The sequence below is a fragment of the Chrysochloris asiatica genome, unplaced genomic scaffold (assembly GCF_000296735.1).
Source record: "Chrysochloris asiatica unplaced genomic scaffold, ChrAsi1.0 scaffold00054, whole genome shotgun sequence".
NCBI lineage: Eukaryota > Metazoa > Chordata > Mammalia > Afrosoricida > Chrysochloridae > Chrysochloris > Chrysochloris asiatica.
In genome coordinates this window covers 12766069-12781864 of record NW_006408572.1, presented here as the reverse complement: position 1 = coordinate 12781864, position 15796 = coordinate 12766069, and the positions used below count along the sequence as shown (strand labels likewise).

General features: G+C 46.9%; 1 protein-coding gene across 1 annotated transcript in view; it reads left to right on the top strand.

The window, feature by feature from the left end:
• The window catches only part of MYH3 (myosin, heavy chain 3, skeletal muscle, embryonic), a 28845-nt gene extending 13830 nt beyond the window's left edge, over positions 1 to 15015 (top strand). The window contains exons 21-39 of the mRNA XM_006863430.1: positions 109 to 351; positions 441 to 617; positions 719 to 864; positions 945 to 1035; positions 1724 to 2113; positions 2231 to 2357; positions 3097 to 3215; positions 3362 to 3558; positions 5093 to 5276; positions 5895 to 6060; positions 7096 to 7220; positions 8650 to 8958; positions 9058 to 9261; positions 9340 to 9465; positions 11698 to 11868; positions 11970 to 12074; positions 12379 to 12474; positions 12563 to 12700; positions 14989 to 15015. Of these exons, the coding sequence (XP_006863492.1) occupies positions 109 to 351; positions 441 to 617; positions 719 to 864; positions 945 to 1035; positions 1724 to 2113; positions 2231 to 2357; positions 3097 to 3215; positions 3362 to 3558; positions 5093 to 5276; positions 5895 to 6060; positions 7096 to 7220; positions 8650 to 8958; positions 9058 to 9261; positions 9340 to 9465; positions 11698 to 11868; positions 11970 to 12074; positions 12379 to 12474; positions 12563 to 12700; positions 14989 to 15015 (3141 nt within the window). The remainder of the gene's footprint in view (positions 1 to 108; positions 352 to 440; positions 618 to 718; positions 865 to 944; positions 1036 to 1723; positions 2114 to 2230; positions 2358 to 3096; positions 3216 to 3361; positions 3559 to 5092; positions 5277 to 5894; positions 6061 to 7095; positions 7221 to 8649; positions 8959 to 9057; positions 9262 to 9339; positions 9466 to 11697; positions 11869 to 11969; positions 12075 to 12378; positions 12475 to 12562; positions 12701 to 14988) is intronic.
• Positions 15016 to 15796: the final 781 nt, after the last annotated feature.

Here is a 15796-nt window from a genome sequence, read left to right as displayed (position 1 = left end):
TTCACTTTTCAGCTGGAATGCTTTATAAAGGACTTCATCTATAACAAACTACTGGAATAGCACACACATTATCTTAATAAATGATGTTACAATCGTCTTTTTTAAAAGGAAAGTGAAAACTTGTTGGATGCAGAGGAAAGATGTGACCAGCTGATCAAAGCCAAGTTCCAACTCGAGGCCAAAATCAAAGAGGTGACAGAGAGAGCTGAGGATGAGGAGGAGATCAATGCTGAGCTGACGGCCAAGAAGAGGAAACTGGAGGATGAATGTTCAGAGCTCAAGAAAGACATAGATGACCTTGAGCTGACACTGGCCAAGGTTGAAAAGGAGAAGCATGCCACGGAGAACAAGGTCTTCTCTTTGTAGGTCTTTCTAGCCTGATGTAGTCACGGTTGTTGAAACTTTCTTTCTTCTTACAATAGGTTGTGATTTCTTCTTAGGTTAAAAACCTTACTGAGGAACTTGCCGGGTTGGATGAAACAATAGCGAAGTTAACCAGGGAGAAGAAAGCCCTCCAAGAGGCCCACCAGCAGACCCTGGATGACCTCCAAGCTGAAGAAGACAAAGTCAATTCTTTGAGTAAAATCAAGACCAAACTAGAACAACAAGTTGATGATGTAAGTAAATAACATTCATTGGGAGGTCTAGACCTTCAGGGTTGGAAGTGCCTCCAAGGGTCCTCTTGGTGTAAGACATTGATTCTCAATGCCCTTTTTAGCTGGAGAGCTCCTTAGAACAAGAAAAGAAGCTCCGTGTGGACCTGGAAAGGAACAAAAGGAAGCTTGAGGGAGACTTGAAGCTGGCCCAGGAATCCATACTGGATCTGGAGAATGACAAGCAGCAACTAGATGAAAGACTCAAGAAGTAAGGGCCCCAAGCCCTGATTACAATGTGGCAAGTTCTCAGATAGTTTGTCTTCATGTGGTCTGTGTTTCTCCTTACAGGAAGGATTTTGAATATAGTCAACTACAAAGCAAAGTGGAAGATGAGCAGACATTGGGCCTCCAGTTTCAGAAGAAAATCAAAGAACTCCAGGTAAGGGGGAATTTTCCTTTCCAATGTAGGTTAGACATTGGGTTACTAAGCACGAGGTCAATGGTTCAAACCCACCAGCCACTCCATGGGAGAAAGATGTTTGGGTAAAGGTTTATATAGCCTTGGAGCCCTTACATAGGGTGGCTGTGAGTCAGAACTGACTCCAAGGCACTGGGTTTGGTCACACACAGTGAGCTGGATGCTGTCTGCTGTGAGCCAGGTGGAGCACATGGGCAGGGTCGTGGGTCTTTCCTGTCTCATTGGTTCCCTTTGTTCTAGGCTGGCACTCTATAGGATAAACATTGGACTGGTAACTACAAGCTTGGCAGTTCAAATCCACTAGCTACTCTCAGAAACCCTAGATAGGGTCACTATGGATGGCACACAGCATCAACAGTAGTGTCGCACATGTTCTCCATAAACTAAAAAAAACAAATACATACTTAAGACAATTTTGGTTAATGTTTAATAGAATGGGAAAAGATCCTGAATTGGTTACTTCAGGGGTAATAACCACTTTGGGGGCTGAAGGGGGAAAAAAAACCCAAAGGCATACTAAAGGAAATGACAACATTCACCCTTGTCTGGGAGAAGTCCAAGAATCTGTTTATCTAATGGGAATGGAAAGGAGCCCGTTCTTGACATTCGGTCATTCTGGGGCGACTGGCTGTGTGTCTGTCCTGTGCAGGCTCGAATCGAAGAGCTGGAGGAAGAGATTGAGGCCGAGAGGGCAACCCGTGCCAAGGCAGAGAAGCAGCGCAGCGACTACGCCCGGGAACTGGAGGAGCTGAGCGAGCGGCTGGAAGAGGCGGGAGGCGTCACCTCCACGCAAATCGAACTGAACAAGAAGCGAGAGACCGAGTTCCTGAAGCTGCGCAGGGACCTGGAGGAGGCCACGCTGCAGCACGAGGCTACGGTTGCCGCGCTGAGGAAGAAACACGGGGACAGCACGGTGGAGCTCGGGGAGCAGATTGACAACCTGCAGCGGGTCAAGCAGAAGCTGGAGAAGGAGAAGAGCGACCTCAAGCTCGAGATCGATGACCTCTCCAGCAACGTGGAAAGCGTTTCGAAATCCAAGGTGCTCCGAGCGGGATGCCACCCAGGGCTTTTGACAAGAAAGCTCTATCGCTGTGGTTATGAAAATCGGAATGTTGGCTTAATGTCTTCCTTCCCACTCCCCACCTTAATCCTTTAGGCAAATCTTGAAAAGATATGCCGAACTCTGGAGGATCAACTAAGTGAATCCCGGAGCAAGAATGAGGAAATTCAGAGGGCCCTGAGTGAGCTAACTACCCAGAAGTCTCGCCTGCAAACGGAAGCGGGTAAGCATTGCACAGGAAATGCCGACACTGTAAGAGGTTTCACATTCAAGGTTGTTCTCCAAGGGTAGAAGTCACTCTGATTTTCCAGTAGTGTATAATCATGGTGTTTTGTTTGTGATTTTTTACATGCTGATCACTTTTTGTTTTTTAGTTTTTATTATGAATTGAGTGATAGTTTACATGGGAGAACATCAATTTTACACACATCCTATCGTATTTTGTTTTATTGCAATGATTACAATCCCCTCCATGCATCATCATTCAACAGTATTTGCTTCTATTTCCTCTGGGTATTTTTTTGGGGGGGGTGTGGTGGGGGGTGCTATGCACAAAAACACTCAGGAATCATTTAAGCAACCAAAGGGTGAGCCTGCCTCCTGGCCACCAGCACACAGCCTTTCTCTTTCCATGAGGCTAGAGTCCTCAGCTGCTCCCTTTCTCCATGTGCTCACCTCTGCCTCCATCTCTGGTGTCACTGCTTCTCTGGATAGAGTCCCACATTCCGCTCATGCTCTTCTCTCTTGATGGTCCTAGGGGCCTCTGTTCTTGGAATGTAAGATTACCTACTCCCCCCAACCATGTTTTGTTTTTTTAAATCAAGCTGTGCTTTTAATTTCCCTTTTCTGGACATCTCCCTTCCCTCCCAGGAAGGGACTACATTTTATCACTTATGTTTTCCCCAGCTTTTAGAACACGTTGTATTTGTGAATAAAATTTAAATATTTACCTCTGGACACAGGTGAACTGGGCCGTCAACTGGAAGAAAAGGAAAGCATCGTATCCCATCTTTCCAGAAGTAAGCAGGCGTTTACCCAACAAATAGAAGAGCTCAAGAGGCAGCTAGAAGAAGAGAACAAGGTATATTTTATAAGGGAATGCTTCCAGACCCACCTTTCAGATAGCACCTGCAGAAACTAAAGCCATTTTATTCAGTAGATGACATCAGCAGAAGCAGGCTTGGGTTGCATCATGCACAAGGCATTGATTTGAATCTACTTCCACAGGCCAAGAACGCCCTGGCCCACGCCCTGCAGTCCTCCCGTCACGACTGTGACCTGCTGCGGGAACAATATGAGGAGGAGCAGGAATCCAAGGCTGAGCTGCAGAGGGCGCTGTCCAAGGCCAACACGGAGGTTGCCCAGTGGAGGACCAAATACGAGACGGACGCCATCCAGCGCACGGAGGAACTGGAGGAGGCTAAGTATGTTACTCTGTCTGTCTTTAGGAGCACTGGAACCCTTTAACAATCACATGCCAGAGGGCTGACTATAGAACGACTTGGGGATGAGTTTGTCTTGATAATAGATGTTTCCTCATCTCCTTTCTCTTTGAATGCAATACTGTTTCATTAGAGGGACCTGACACATTTCATTAAGAAGAACAGCTTTGATCATAGTTAGAGACAAGGCAGTTATTGATGATGGATTCTTAGCAGACAAGAAATTCTCTTGGACAGATGGAAGCAAAACAGTATGCCTACTCCTTCCTCACTTATCGATGATCTCATTATCTGACATTTTGCATTATGCCAATAGTAACAAATCTACTTCCAACCACTGTGCGCATTAACGACACCAGTCTGGCAGTAATGAACACCTAAGTCCTTGACAGGCTCCTGACTGGTGGGCCCCCTGTGCATGTTTACCACCCTGGAGGGAAGGGGGGCGTGCTCTCTCTGAGCTACCAGGGTACAGGGCAGAATGGAGGAGGGCTGGAGTGAGGCTGGTGGGGACGGGATGCTGCCTGGAGGGTCTTGGGGTCTTGGGGCTGAGGCCCGGACAGTGGCAACCAGTGTCCTGATGGTGGACTGTCTTCATGGCAAGGAGGAAGCAGGACCCTGGGATCTAGCCCCAGCTCCAGCCCCAAGGGACATCAGGGATGGGTCGACTGTGGTCACAAGGAGACCTGAAATGGGACATTCGGGTGCCCAGGGCCTGTGAGACCTCATTTGTGGCACTTGGAAAGCCCGTTACACTTTTTGATGCTCCCTCCGGGGTGAACATAGGCAAAGGCAAGACACTATCCAGGTGAGGGTGCGGTCAGCGATTGAGGGGTCAGCAGCAGCTGCAGTTTAAGGATCAGGGCAGAGTCCAGATTTGGTCATCACAACCTCAGTGGAAGCTCTGGAGTGTCCATCCTCACAGGACATGAGGACAAAGAGGGGACAGGACTGCCCAGTGACAGTTAGGGGATGTTCAGACTAGGGGACAGGGAACCTCATGGTCAGCATGCACCCCGCTACATGGCACCCATCCCACCCATGAAAAGGGAGTCTCCTGGGCCTGACAGCCACCAAGGGCATTTGGGGGTCATTGAGAGAATGAACTGGGGTCACCCATCTGAAAATATGGTGAGGACAGGAAAAGGAGGGGCCCCCAGTGATGGGGAAGGGGTGGCACTTGGACCGTTCTAGCTCTGGAAGACTAGCCAGAGCTCCCCTGTGGGTGGTCATGGGGGCTGAGCTTTCCTGGGGGCCTTGTGGGAGAAGGGGAGGAGACCATGGCAGGAGACCTCTGCAGGAGTGAGGTGGCCATTATCAGTACAGGTGAGGTGAAGTGGTCATCCTCCGTTTCTGCATAACTGATTTTCAAATAATGACCTGGTCTTTGGAAGTTTTGTGGATGAAAGAGGAGTGGGTGTATTTGAATCACTGAGATTAGCAATTCCAACCTGATGAATCGAGATGTTCAAGCCTGGCAACTTAAATAGCATTTCCTTTGCTGATCTTCCTTTAGGAAAAAACTTGCTCAGCGCCTTCAAGATTCTGAGGAACAGGTTGAGGCAGTGAATGCCAAATGTGCTTCCTTGGAGAAGACCAAGCAGAGGCTGCAAGGAGAGGTCGAGGACCTGATGGTTGATGTTGAAAGAGCCAACTCCCTGGCCGCTGCCCTGGACAAGAAGCAGAGGAACTTTGACAAGGTGAGTGGTCTGCCCCACACTGGAATGTCTAGACTCTCCCACACTAGCCCTGTGACCTTGGCCAGGTCCCTGAACTTTGCTGGGATGTGGTTTCCTCACCTGTAAACCAGAACAGGAATAGGAGAGGGCTTTTAAACACCCTTTTAAACACAGTCACTGGAAGCAAATGAATTTTTGCAGTGCTGTTCAGTCTGAAACATTTTGTCTTCCCCCATGTTGCTGGGTTGACATGTGGGAATCTAATTTAGGCACCATGAGAAAGTTTTCTGGAAGCCCTTCTTCTTTCAGTGTGGTAAGCAAGGATGATTTGAGTCTTAATGAAATATTAAAAAGTGCAGCATATGCCCAGTTGATTTCCTTCTTAAAGGATCAATTTGCTTATTGAAGCAAATTTACTTGTGACTGGCTGCTTATCTTGAGTAAATTTATGAAACAAAATCTTGGTTGGTCTAATAATCAAGAACAAGGGGCCAGGCAAGAGAGACCTCCATGTTTCTCCCTAATCCAAGAATACTCCATGTTTCACCCTAATCCAAGAATACTCCCCCTACTTGTGCTATTGAATGGACGTTTGGAGACATGCTAGTAAAAGGAATGCCTCCCAACCTGGTGTTTCAGGTGCTAGCCGAGTGGAAGACAAAGTGTGAGGAGAGCCAAGCAGAGCTGGAAGCGTCGTTAAAGGAATCTCGCTCGCTGAGCACAGAGCTCTTCAAGCTGAAGAACGCCTATGAGGAAGCCTTAGATCAACTTGAAACTGTGAAACGAGAAAATAAGAACCTAGAGCGTAAGTAGTTTGAAACCTACCTTCACACTGCATGGTCAGACAGTGTGCTAGAATGGGTATGACTCTGTTACTTGATCATTCCTTAGACCACTTGGTCCCTACCTGTGTGCTCAGAAAATGTTTGTCATTAGAGGGGTTATACTGGGCAACATAAACTAATTGCATTTGGCTATTCACCTAAATGGGAGCGTGGTGGCTCTGTAGGATAAGTATTGGACTGCAAACCATAAAGTCGGCAGTTTGAGCCCACCTGCTGCTCCTTGAGAGAAAGATGAGGCTTTTTGCTCCTGCAAAATATTTACAGCCTTGGAAATCCTATACAGAGTCACTATGAGTCGGAACCAACTCGACGGCACTTAACAACAACAATAATTGACCTAGCAGTTGGTGGTTCAAACCCACCCAGTGGTGCTGTGGAAGAAAGACCTGGCAATCTGTTGCCATAAAGATTACAGCCAAGAAAGCCCTATGGAGCAGTTCTAACCTGTAACATGGGGATTGTCATGGAATCAACTGGATGGAAATGGATTTGGTTCTTATATATACACAGGAGTGTCCGTGGCATTGCAAATGGTTGATGTTGCTTGGCTGTAGCTGAAATATTAGAGATTAGAGTTCAATCAGAGGTACCTAAGAAGAAAGGCCTGGCCATTTTCTTTTAAAAATCAGCCATTGAAAACTCTGCAAAGCATAGATCTACTCCGACACACATAGGTCACTATGAGTTAGAGTCGACTCCATGGCAATTGGTTGGTTTTACATATACAGTATCTTAATTTTGTTGTTGTTGTTAAGGGCCATGGAGTCGGTTCCGATGCATAGTTACCAAGTGTACAGTCTCTTGAGGAGTGGCTGGTGGGTTTTAACTGCCGACCTTGTGGTTCAAACAGACCTTGCGGTCCAGTGCTTATCCAACAGCGCCACACCAGGATTTTAGGAAACATGAATTCTTAAAATTATAATAAACTAGTTAAAAAGCACTTAGTTGGTGCTTATCCTGCCCAAACCCTGTTATTGAAACTTGTTTCTTTGCAGAGGAGATAGCAGATCTCACAGAACAGATCGCTGAAAATGGTAAAACCATCCACGAACTGGAGAAATCCAGAAAGCAGACGGAGCTGGAGAAGGCTGACGTCCAGCTGGCTCTTGAGGAAGCAGAGGTGAGCATGGACCCTGGGGAGGGGCAGTGGGTACACATGCGATGACACCAGAGCTGTGGTCTGGGGGCTCGCTGACCCCACTCAGCAGCCCCATTTCTGCTTCTGTAAAACCATATTCCTCATGCCTGCTCTTTTCCTGTCAAATTGAATGGCCGCCATAAGGAAAATGATACAATGTTTGTAAATGATGTTGAATGTCTTGCAGAAAGGCACTGTACTAAAATGAGGTAAAAAATGAGATTTCTATGAAGATCTTAGATGCATTAAAAATATAAAGTGCTTGAAGCTTAGGAATCTCATTGTTGCTAACTAAGTGCCATTGAGTCCGTTCCGACTCATATCATAGTGACCCTGTATAGGGTTTCCAAAGAGCGGCTGATGGGTTCAAATGGCTGACCTGTGGCTTGCAGTCCAGTGCTTATCTTACGGCGCCACACCAGGACAATGACTTAAATATGGATTCATTGTTTGATGGTTTTATCAGAAACATAACAATGAACAGATTTTATCTCTGCACTGAAGATAAATTGTTGTTGTTAGGTGCCATTGAGTTGGTACTGACTCATAGTGACCCGATGCACAACAGAATGAAACACTGCCCAGTCCTGCACCAATCTCACAATCGTTGCTACGTTTGAATGAATCCATCACAGCTGCCACTGTGTAGTTTTAAGTAGTATTGAGTTAGAGTTAGGAATGTCGTGTTGTGGTGAACTGCTGTTCAGTTGGTCCCCAACTCAGGGTGATCCCATGCAAAAAAAAATTGGACTGTTGTGTTCCATATGGTTTTTACTGGTTAATTTTGGTGTGGCGCTGTGGGTTAATGCACTGGACTGCAAAGTTGTTTGAACCGTAAGGTCGGCGAGTCAAGATCACCAGTTGTTGTTGTTAAGTGCCATGGAGTCGGTTCTGACTCATAGCGACCCTGAACAGGGTTTCTGGGGCGGTAAATCCTTACGGGAGCAGAAAGCCTCATCTTTCTCCTGTGGAACAGCTGGTAGTTTCGAACTGCTGACCTTGCAGCTTGCAGCCTGATTTGTAACCACTATGATACCAGATCACCAGTAACTCCTAGGAAACCCTATATGGGGTTGCTATGGGTCAGAACCGACTTGATGGCACTTAATAACAATTTTAAGACTCAGATTGCCATGCCTTTCTTCCTAGACTTCCTAATTTGAAAGTTCTGATGAAATTTGCTAAGCACCAAACTAACACAAAAGCTTGCACTGACAGACAGGCGACGGCCACACCTGCCAGCACTCAAATGTGGTTCTCCCACATGGAATTGTTCCACTGAACCACCACTGTCTGGAGTTCGGACTAGCCCACTGACTATTCCCCCAAAGGGTAGTGTTACCCAAGAGGGTAGTATGGCAGGCTCTGTAGCGCCACTGGGGTCTTTCTGTGTTGTTTTTGTTCTTTCAAGGCTGCTCTTGAGCACGAAGAGGCCAAGATCCTCCGAATCCAGCTTGAACTGACTCAGGTAAAAGCGGAAATCGACAGAAAGATGGCTGAGAAAGACGAAGAGAACGAGCAACTGAAGAGGAACTACCAGAGGACAGTGGAGGCGATGCAAAGTGCCCTGGATGCAGAAGTGCGGAGCAGGAACGAGGCCATCAGGATCAAGAAGAAGATGGAGGGAGATCTGAATGAAATTGAGATCCAGCTGAACCACGCCAATCGCCAGGCTGCCGAGACCCTTAAGCACCTTCGGAGTGTCCAGGGACAGCTGAAGGTTTGAGAAGACTCCGTGATACGTACTTGAAGATGTGGATTAGGCTAGTGGTCTTCATGCCTCAACTTCACGTGGAATTTTCCTCTTCCCTCTGGTTAGGATACCCAGCTCCATCTGGATGATGCTCTCCGGGGCCAGGAGGACTTGAAGGAGCAGTTGGCAATTGTGGAGCGCAGAGGCAGCCTGCTGCAGGCCGAGGTGGAGGAGCTGCGGGCCTCTTTGGAGCAGACGGAGCGAGCCCGAAAACTGGCTGAACAAGAGCTGCTAGATTCCAATGAGAGAGTGCAGCTGCTGCACACTCAGGTAAGAGGAGGGAGAGGAACAGACAAGAGGTGCCAGCTAGGCCAATCCACCAGGCTAACACCACATCTCTTGTCCCAGAACACCAGCCTCATTCACACCAAAAAGAAGCTGGAGACAGACCTCGCGCAGCTTCAAAGTGAGGTTGAAGACGCCAGCAGGGATGCAAGAAATGCTGAAGAGAAAGCAAAGAAGTCAATCACAGATGTAAGGTTTTTCATTCCTGCCCATTGTTTGGCTGCTGGGATTAGTATGCATGAAAGTCTCCTCCCTGCTTCAAACTGGAGTTTAATGCTATTAGACAGGCTGGGGCCTCTCCCAGGACACATGAGGTGTGGATTCTGCTCCAACTCTCCTCAAACTCAGCTTCTTCCTGACTGTGCAGGTTTTCAAAGGAGGGCATGAGAAATAATTGTTGCGTCCCTTCCAACCTATAGCAACCATGTATAGGGTTCCTGAGAAGTGACTGCTGGAGATTGAACTGCTGACCTTGCAGTTCAAACCAACCCTGCAGTCCTGTGCATTAACCCACAGCACCACACTACAACTCCATGAGAAATAAGAGCATGAAAAAAGGATAGAAAGGGATTCTATTCTGGTTTTTTCTTTATATGTCTTAAGAGGTGTGTTCATCTTTCCTCCAACATTTAACTTATTCCAGATATGAAACCGAGACCCTCTCATGTTAATACCTCACCAAATTTCACCTCCCAGGGAGCCAGCTTCCCTCACACCGCCAATCAAACCCCTTCCTGCATCTCGTAGCTGGCCTTCTCCCTGACATACACAGCTACAACAGCGCCACCTGCTGTGGATGAGAGAACATCACCACTCAGCTTCAACTTGCTCAGCACATTCACACCCCATAAGTCTCAAGACGCTCCCCCCCACCCCACCAGAGCCATTAAGTCAATTCTGACTCACAGCAAACCTATAGGACAGAGTCCAACTGCTCCTTAGGATTTCCAAGACGGTAAATCTTTATGGTAGGAGCTCAGGTAGGGTAGTGGTTACGAATCCTATGAATCGGGCTGCGAACCGCAAGGTCAGCAGTTCGAAACTATCAGCTGTTCCGCAGGAGAAAGATGAGGCTTTCTCCCATAAAGATTTACAGCCTCGGAAACCTGTACAGGGTTGCTATGAGTCGGAACTGACTCCACGGCACATAACCACCACCACCAAATCTTTATGAGAGCAGATGGCTTCATCTTTTTCATGAAGCCGTCCTTTAATACCCCTATTCCCAAACCTGTGATTGTTGTTACGTGCTGTTGAGTTAGTTGGCTTCGACTTGAAGCAACCCTGTGCAGGGTTTCCAAGGAGCAACTGGTGGGTTTAACCACCGACCTTGTGGTGAGAAGTCCAGTGCTTATCCTACGGCACACAAGCCTATGATTTGTTGTTGTTGTTAAAGTGCTGTAGAGTTGGTTATGACTCATAACGACCCAGTATAGGATTTCCAAGGAGCAGCTGGTGAGTTTGAACCACCGACCATGTGGTTCAAACCAACCTGATGGTCCTGTGCTTATCCTATAAATCAGATCAAACTCCTTTAAGTTTCAGGATCTTTGAAAATAATAGGTTTTCCCCACTATCTGAAAGTACAGCGTTCCTATGAAACTCTCAGAAACTGAAATGGCATAAGATAAAGATGCAATTAATATTCATTTATATGTAAACATTTTTGAGCAGGCCCAAACCCCCCAAAAAAACCTACCAAAGTCACTAAACAGCACATAAAACCTAATATAACCCTAACATACAGGAGTCCTGGTGTGGCACTGTAGGATAAGCACTGGGCTGCTAACCGCAAGGTTGGTGGTTCAAACACACAGGCTGCTCCTCAGAAACATTATACAGGGTCGCTATGAGTTGGAACTGACTTCACAGCACTTGGCAGCAACCGGAACAAGAGCTCACAGACACAGTTCAGAGCTATGATGGCTTAATGCTGAGATGCTGAGTGTAGCCTCTGAGGAAGGAAGTTGGGGACCCTACTATAACTGTGCGGGGTGCTGAACACTTGTTTTGGTAAAAGCAAAAATCCTCTTTGGATCTTTCAGTTAGCGAACAACAGTTCTTTCATAAAAGCCAAGTGGTGTGAAAAATGAACTTTCAAAGAGAGGGAATATCTGTAGTTACTTTCTATTCAACAGTGAAAATGAGAGATTTTTCTCAGAGTGGAATGAAGGTCCCAAGGAGGCCCATTTAAGAAAGGGAAGAAATCACTGCAATCCAATCCTTGTGGGTATCATCTCCTAAAATTGGTGGAGCTCTTCTCATAGTCATGGTGGAAAGGTTGCTTGCTCATTATATTACCTGTTGTCCGTTTTGCTTTTGAACATCCTTGGTTCTCTGTGATACCCAGGTTTGGGCCATAACTGGGACTTAAGCTCCAACACACTTAACTCTTGGTGGGTTTAATTGGTTGCTTTTCAGGCGGCCATGATGGCTGAGGAGCTGAAGAAGGAGCAGGACACCAGCGCCCACCTGGAGCGGATGAAGAAGAACCTGGAGCAGACGGTGAAGGACCTGCAGCATCGTCTGGATGAGGCTGAGCAGCTGGCCCTGAAGGGAGGCAAGAAGCAGATCCAGAAACTGGAGACGCGGGTAATTGTGGGAAGAATCCCACCACGGGAGGCAGAACTTTCCAGAGTTCTCCCTTTCAGGCTACAGCCCCAGACTGATGATGGCCCAACCATTTCCCGCAGATCCGAGAGCTGGAGTTTGAACTTGAAGGGGAGCAGAAGAAGAACACTGAGTCTGTCAAGGGCCTGAGGAAATACGAGCGGCGGGTCAAGGAGTTAACGTACCAGGTAAGCAGAAAGAGGGATCACCGGGCAGTACGGACACTTGGCCACTAATGGAAGATTGGTGGCTTGGATCCACCAGAGACGCCTCAGGAGAAGGGCCTAGTGATCCCCTTCTGAAAGATCAGCCACTGGAAACCCTAGAAGGCCCATTTCTACTCTGACACACAGAGGGTTGCCATGAGGCAGAATTGGTTCATGTTTTCTGTAAAATGCAAATCCCACCATGACGTCTCTGGGTAGAAAGTGTCAGCCTTGTGCAACAATGCCCCCGTCCCCTGTAGTTACAGTCCTGTGTCCTCATGTTCAGAGTGAAGAGGACAGGAAGAATGTGGTACGGTTGCAGGATCTGGTGGATAAACTGCAAGTCAAGGTGAAATCCTACAAGAGGCAGGCTGAGGAGGCTGTAAGTTCTATCCATTTGTGGCTTCAGAACCATTTCTCAGTGAGGGAGGGACACATTGACCTCACTGGCCTGGGCTGTTTGGTTTTAGGATGAACAAGCCAATGTTCATCTCACCAAATTCCGAAAAGCTCAGCATGAGCTCGAGGAGGCCGAAGAGCGAGCTGATATTGCGGAATCTCAAGTCAATAAGCTTCGAGCTAAGACCCGAAACTTCTCCTCCAGCAGGGTGAGTCCTCGCTGTGCACGAAATGGAGGGCAGCAGCTATGTGTTCCTGGGTGACGGGGTGGAATCCACAGTGACCATCGGATGTTTGGAGCTGGAAGGAATCTTAGAGATCCCTTTGTTTTAGAGATGGGGAATCTCAGACTCAGAAAGATTTGTTTTAAGGGGCTTGCTTAATGTCATGATCTGAGCTGTGACAGAGCACAGCTAGATCCCAGATCTGCAGGTCACATTAAAAAATTAAAGACTCTCTGGAAACAACCTGCATGTCTATCAACAGACGAATGTATAAACAAAGTGTGGCACGTATGAGTGGGCTTCAAAAAGTTTGTGGAAAAATTCCATTACCTTTTCCCCCGAACTTTTTGAAGCCCCCTCATATGTATAGTCTGCCACGATGAGAAATGAAGTTCTGATACATGCTCCAACCTGGAACAACCTGGGATGCGTGCTGCTGATGATATAAGTCAGGCACAACAGGACATGTATTTCCTGGTCCATAGCATAGTGGTTACGAATCGGGCTGTGAACCTCAAGGTCAGCAGTTCGAAACTACCAGCTGTTCTGTGGGAAAAAGATGAGGCTTTTTGCTCCTGTAAAGATTTACAGCCTTGGAAACCCTGCACAGGGCCGCTATGAGTCGGTTCCAACTCCACGGTGAATAACCACCACCACGTACGTGTATGAAGGAAGGAGCTCTGGTAGCCTAGTGGGTTATGAGTTGGGCTGCTCACCAAAAGGTCAGTAGTTCAAATCTACTAGGTTCAGTGGGAGAAAGATAAGGCTTTCTGCTCCCATAAAGATTTACAGCCTCGGAAACCCTACACAGGAACTGACTTCACTGTACTTACTTAACAACAATGACACATATATGAAATAGCTACAATAGGCAAGTGTCTAGAGACCAAAGCTTGCTAGCAATATCCAAGGAGAGAGAGGGAGAAGGGGAGGCACTGCTGAGGGGTCAGTGAAGGATGATGGGAAAATCTGGAGACGGAGAGTAGTGATGGTTACACCACATGATGGACATTATTAATGCTACTGAGGTGTTGTTGAGTGCTGTCGAGTCAGTTCTGACTCAGTGACCCTACGTAGCGTTTCCAAGGAGTGGCTGGTGGATTTGAACTGCCAACCTTGTGGTTAGTAGTCCAAGGCTTATCTTACACATCAGGACTCCTGAGTGACAAATGTCAAAAATGTTGAAATGACAAATGTTTTGTTATCTATATACTTACCTGGTGGCATCGTGGTCAAGAGCCCAGCTGCTAGCTGAAAGGTTCGTGGTTCAACCCAAAGATATGGAGTTCTGCTCTTGTAAAGATCCCAAACCCAGCCTTCCAAACCATGTGGGGCAGTCCAGTTGGGTCTCTAGGAGTTGGAATAGACTTGACGGCAAGATAAGGGAAAGTAACCCAGTTAAAACAAAAGAAGAGAAAAGAAATGAGAGCAAAAACACTCTCCTGAAAAAGCGTGAACTTTGTCCCCCTGAGAGCTCTCAAGCGCCCTCTTCTGGCCACTGTGTGGGTGCCTTCCAGAGTCGATTGAGTGTCGTTAAGTGCCATTGAGTGGGTTTTGACTCAGAGAGACCTTGTACAAGGCTTCCAAGAAGCAGCTGTGGGTTTGAACCACCAACCTTAGGGTTTGCAGCCCAGTGCTTACCTTACAGTGCCACACCAGGAGTCCAAAAATCAAACCCTACCCAACCCACTGCTGTGAAATTAATTCTGACTCATGGAGACCCTGAATAGGATTTCAGAGGCTGTAAATCTTGACTGGAGCAGAAAGCCCCATTTTTCTCCCACGGAGTGGCTGTGGGGTTTGAACTACCAACCTTGCGGTTAGAAATCTGGTGCTTATCCTACAGTGTGCGCCACCATGGCCCTGAGATTTGCGTAGTCAGTCCCTACCCAGGTAGGCAGATTGCTGCTGACTGAGTATGGGGCTGTTTTAATGGAAGAGTTTTGAGGGCCAGTTTCTCAGGCTATGAGGAATTTCTTGTAGGTATACAATTGTGGTATCACTGCAGGATAATGCACTGGACTGCAAGGTTGGTGGTTTGAACCCACCAGCCGCTCCTTGGGAACTCTAGACAAGGTTGCAGATTCGGAATTGACTTGATGGCACTAAACAACAACAACATGTAATTTTGTATTTTCTTGAGGCCCAAAAGAATAAATACCCTTGTGTTTGATAAAATGTGTCAGAACACTCCATGATGATGTGGAAGAGGGTGGGGGAGGGAATATCTCTCTGGTCTCTGACATAAACCAACAAGTGTGCTTTCTTTCCAGATGGCAGTGCATGAGAGTGAAGAGTGAGTAGCCTTCTATAGCAGGATGGAAAATACACACAATGTCTATTTTCATGGTTCCTGACTATTATTCTTTCATTTCATGTGACTGCTTTTCACATGCAATAAACTTGGCTTTGTTTTCAATTTGGAGTTTTTGCCCCACTTCCCTGTTCAGAGATGGTTCCTAGGTTGGTGATTTGTATTTCTAATGTTGAAATCTCAGAACGCAGATGGCTTGATGAGTTCAGTTGGTGTGTATATGTGGAGGGAGGGAGGGAGGGAAGGAGAGATCGCTTTTGGTTTAAATCTGAGATTAGATTCTAAAGAAAAAAAATACTCCTAGTATTAGGGTGCAGGGGTTGTCAAAAAAGCCACCTTGAAATATACCAGGAAGGAAATACAAAAGTTAAGTTCAGCAAACCCATGTCTCAAGTTAAAGAACTGGTTTAGGAAAGGAGACCAGATTCTCTTCATCTATGGCCTGGGGAGGTGCTGTAGGATCAACACTGGACTTCGAATCTCAAGGTCGATGGTTCAAACCCACCACCTGCTCCTTGGAAACCTTATACATGGTTACTATGAGTCAGAATTGACTCGATGGCACTTAACAGCAATGGCAACATAGTCTATTGGGGCAACTAGCTCTGTGCTAACTATTGTTGTTAGGTAGCAACCCTGTGTATGGTTTCTAGGGGGCAGCTGGTGGATTTGAACTGCCAACCTTATGGTTACCAGTCTAGTGCTTATCCTACAATGCCACACCAGGATTCCTAATCGTGCTAACTAGCAGTACAGGACTGCAAGGT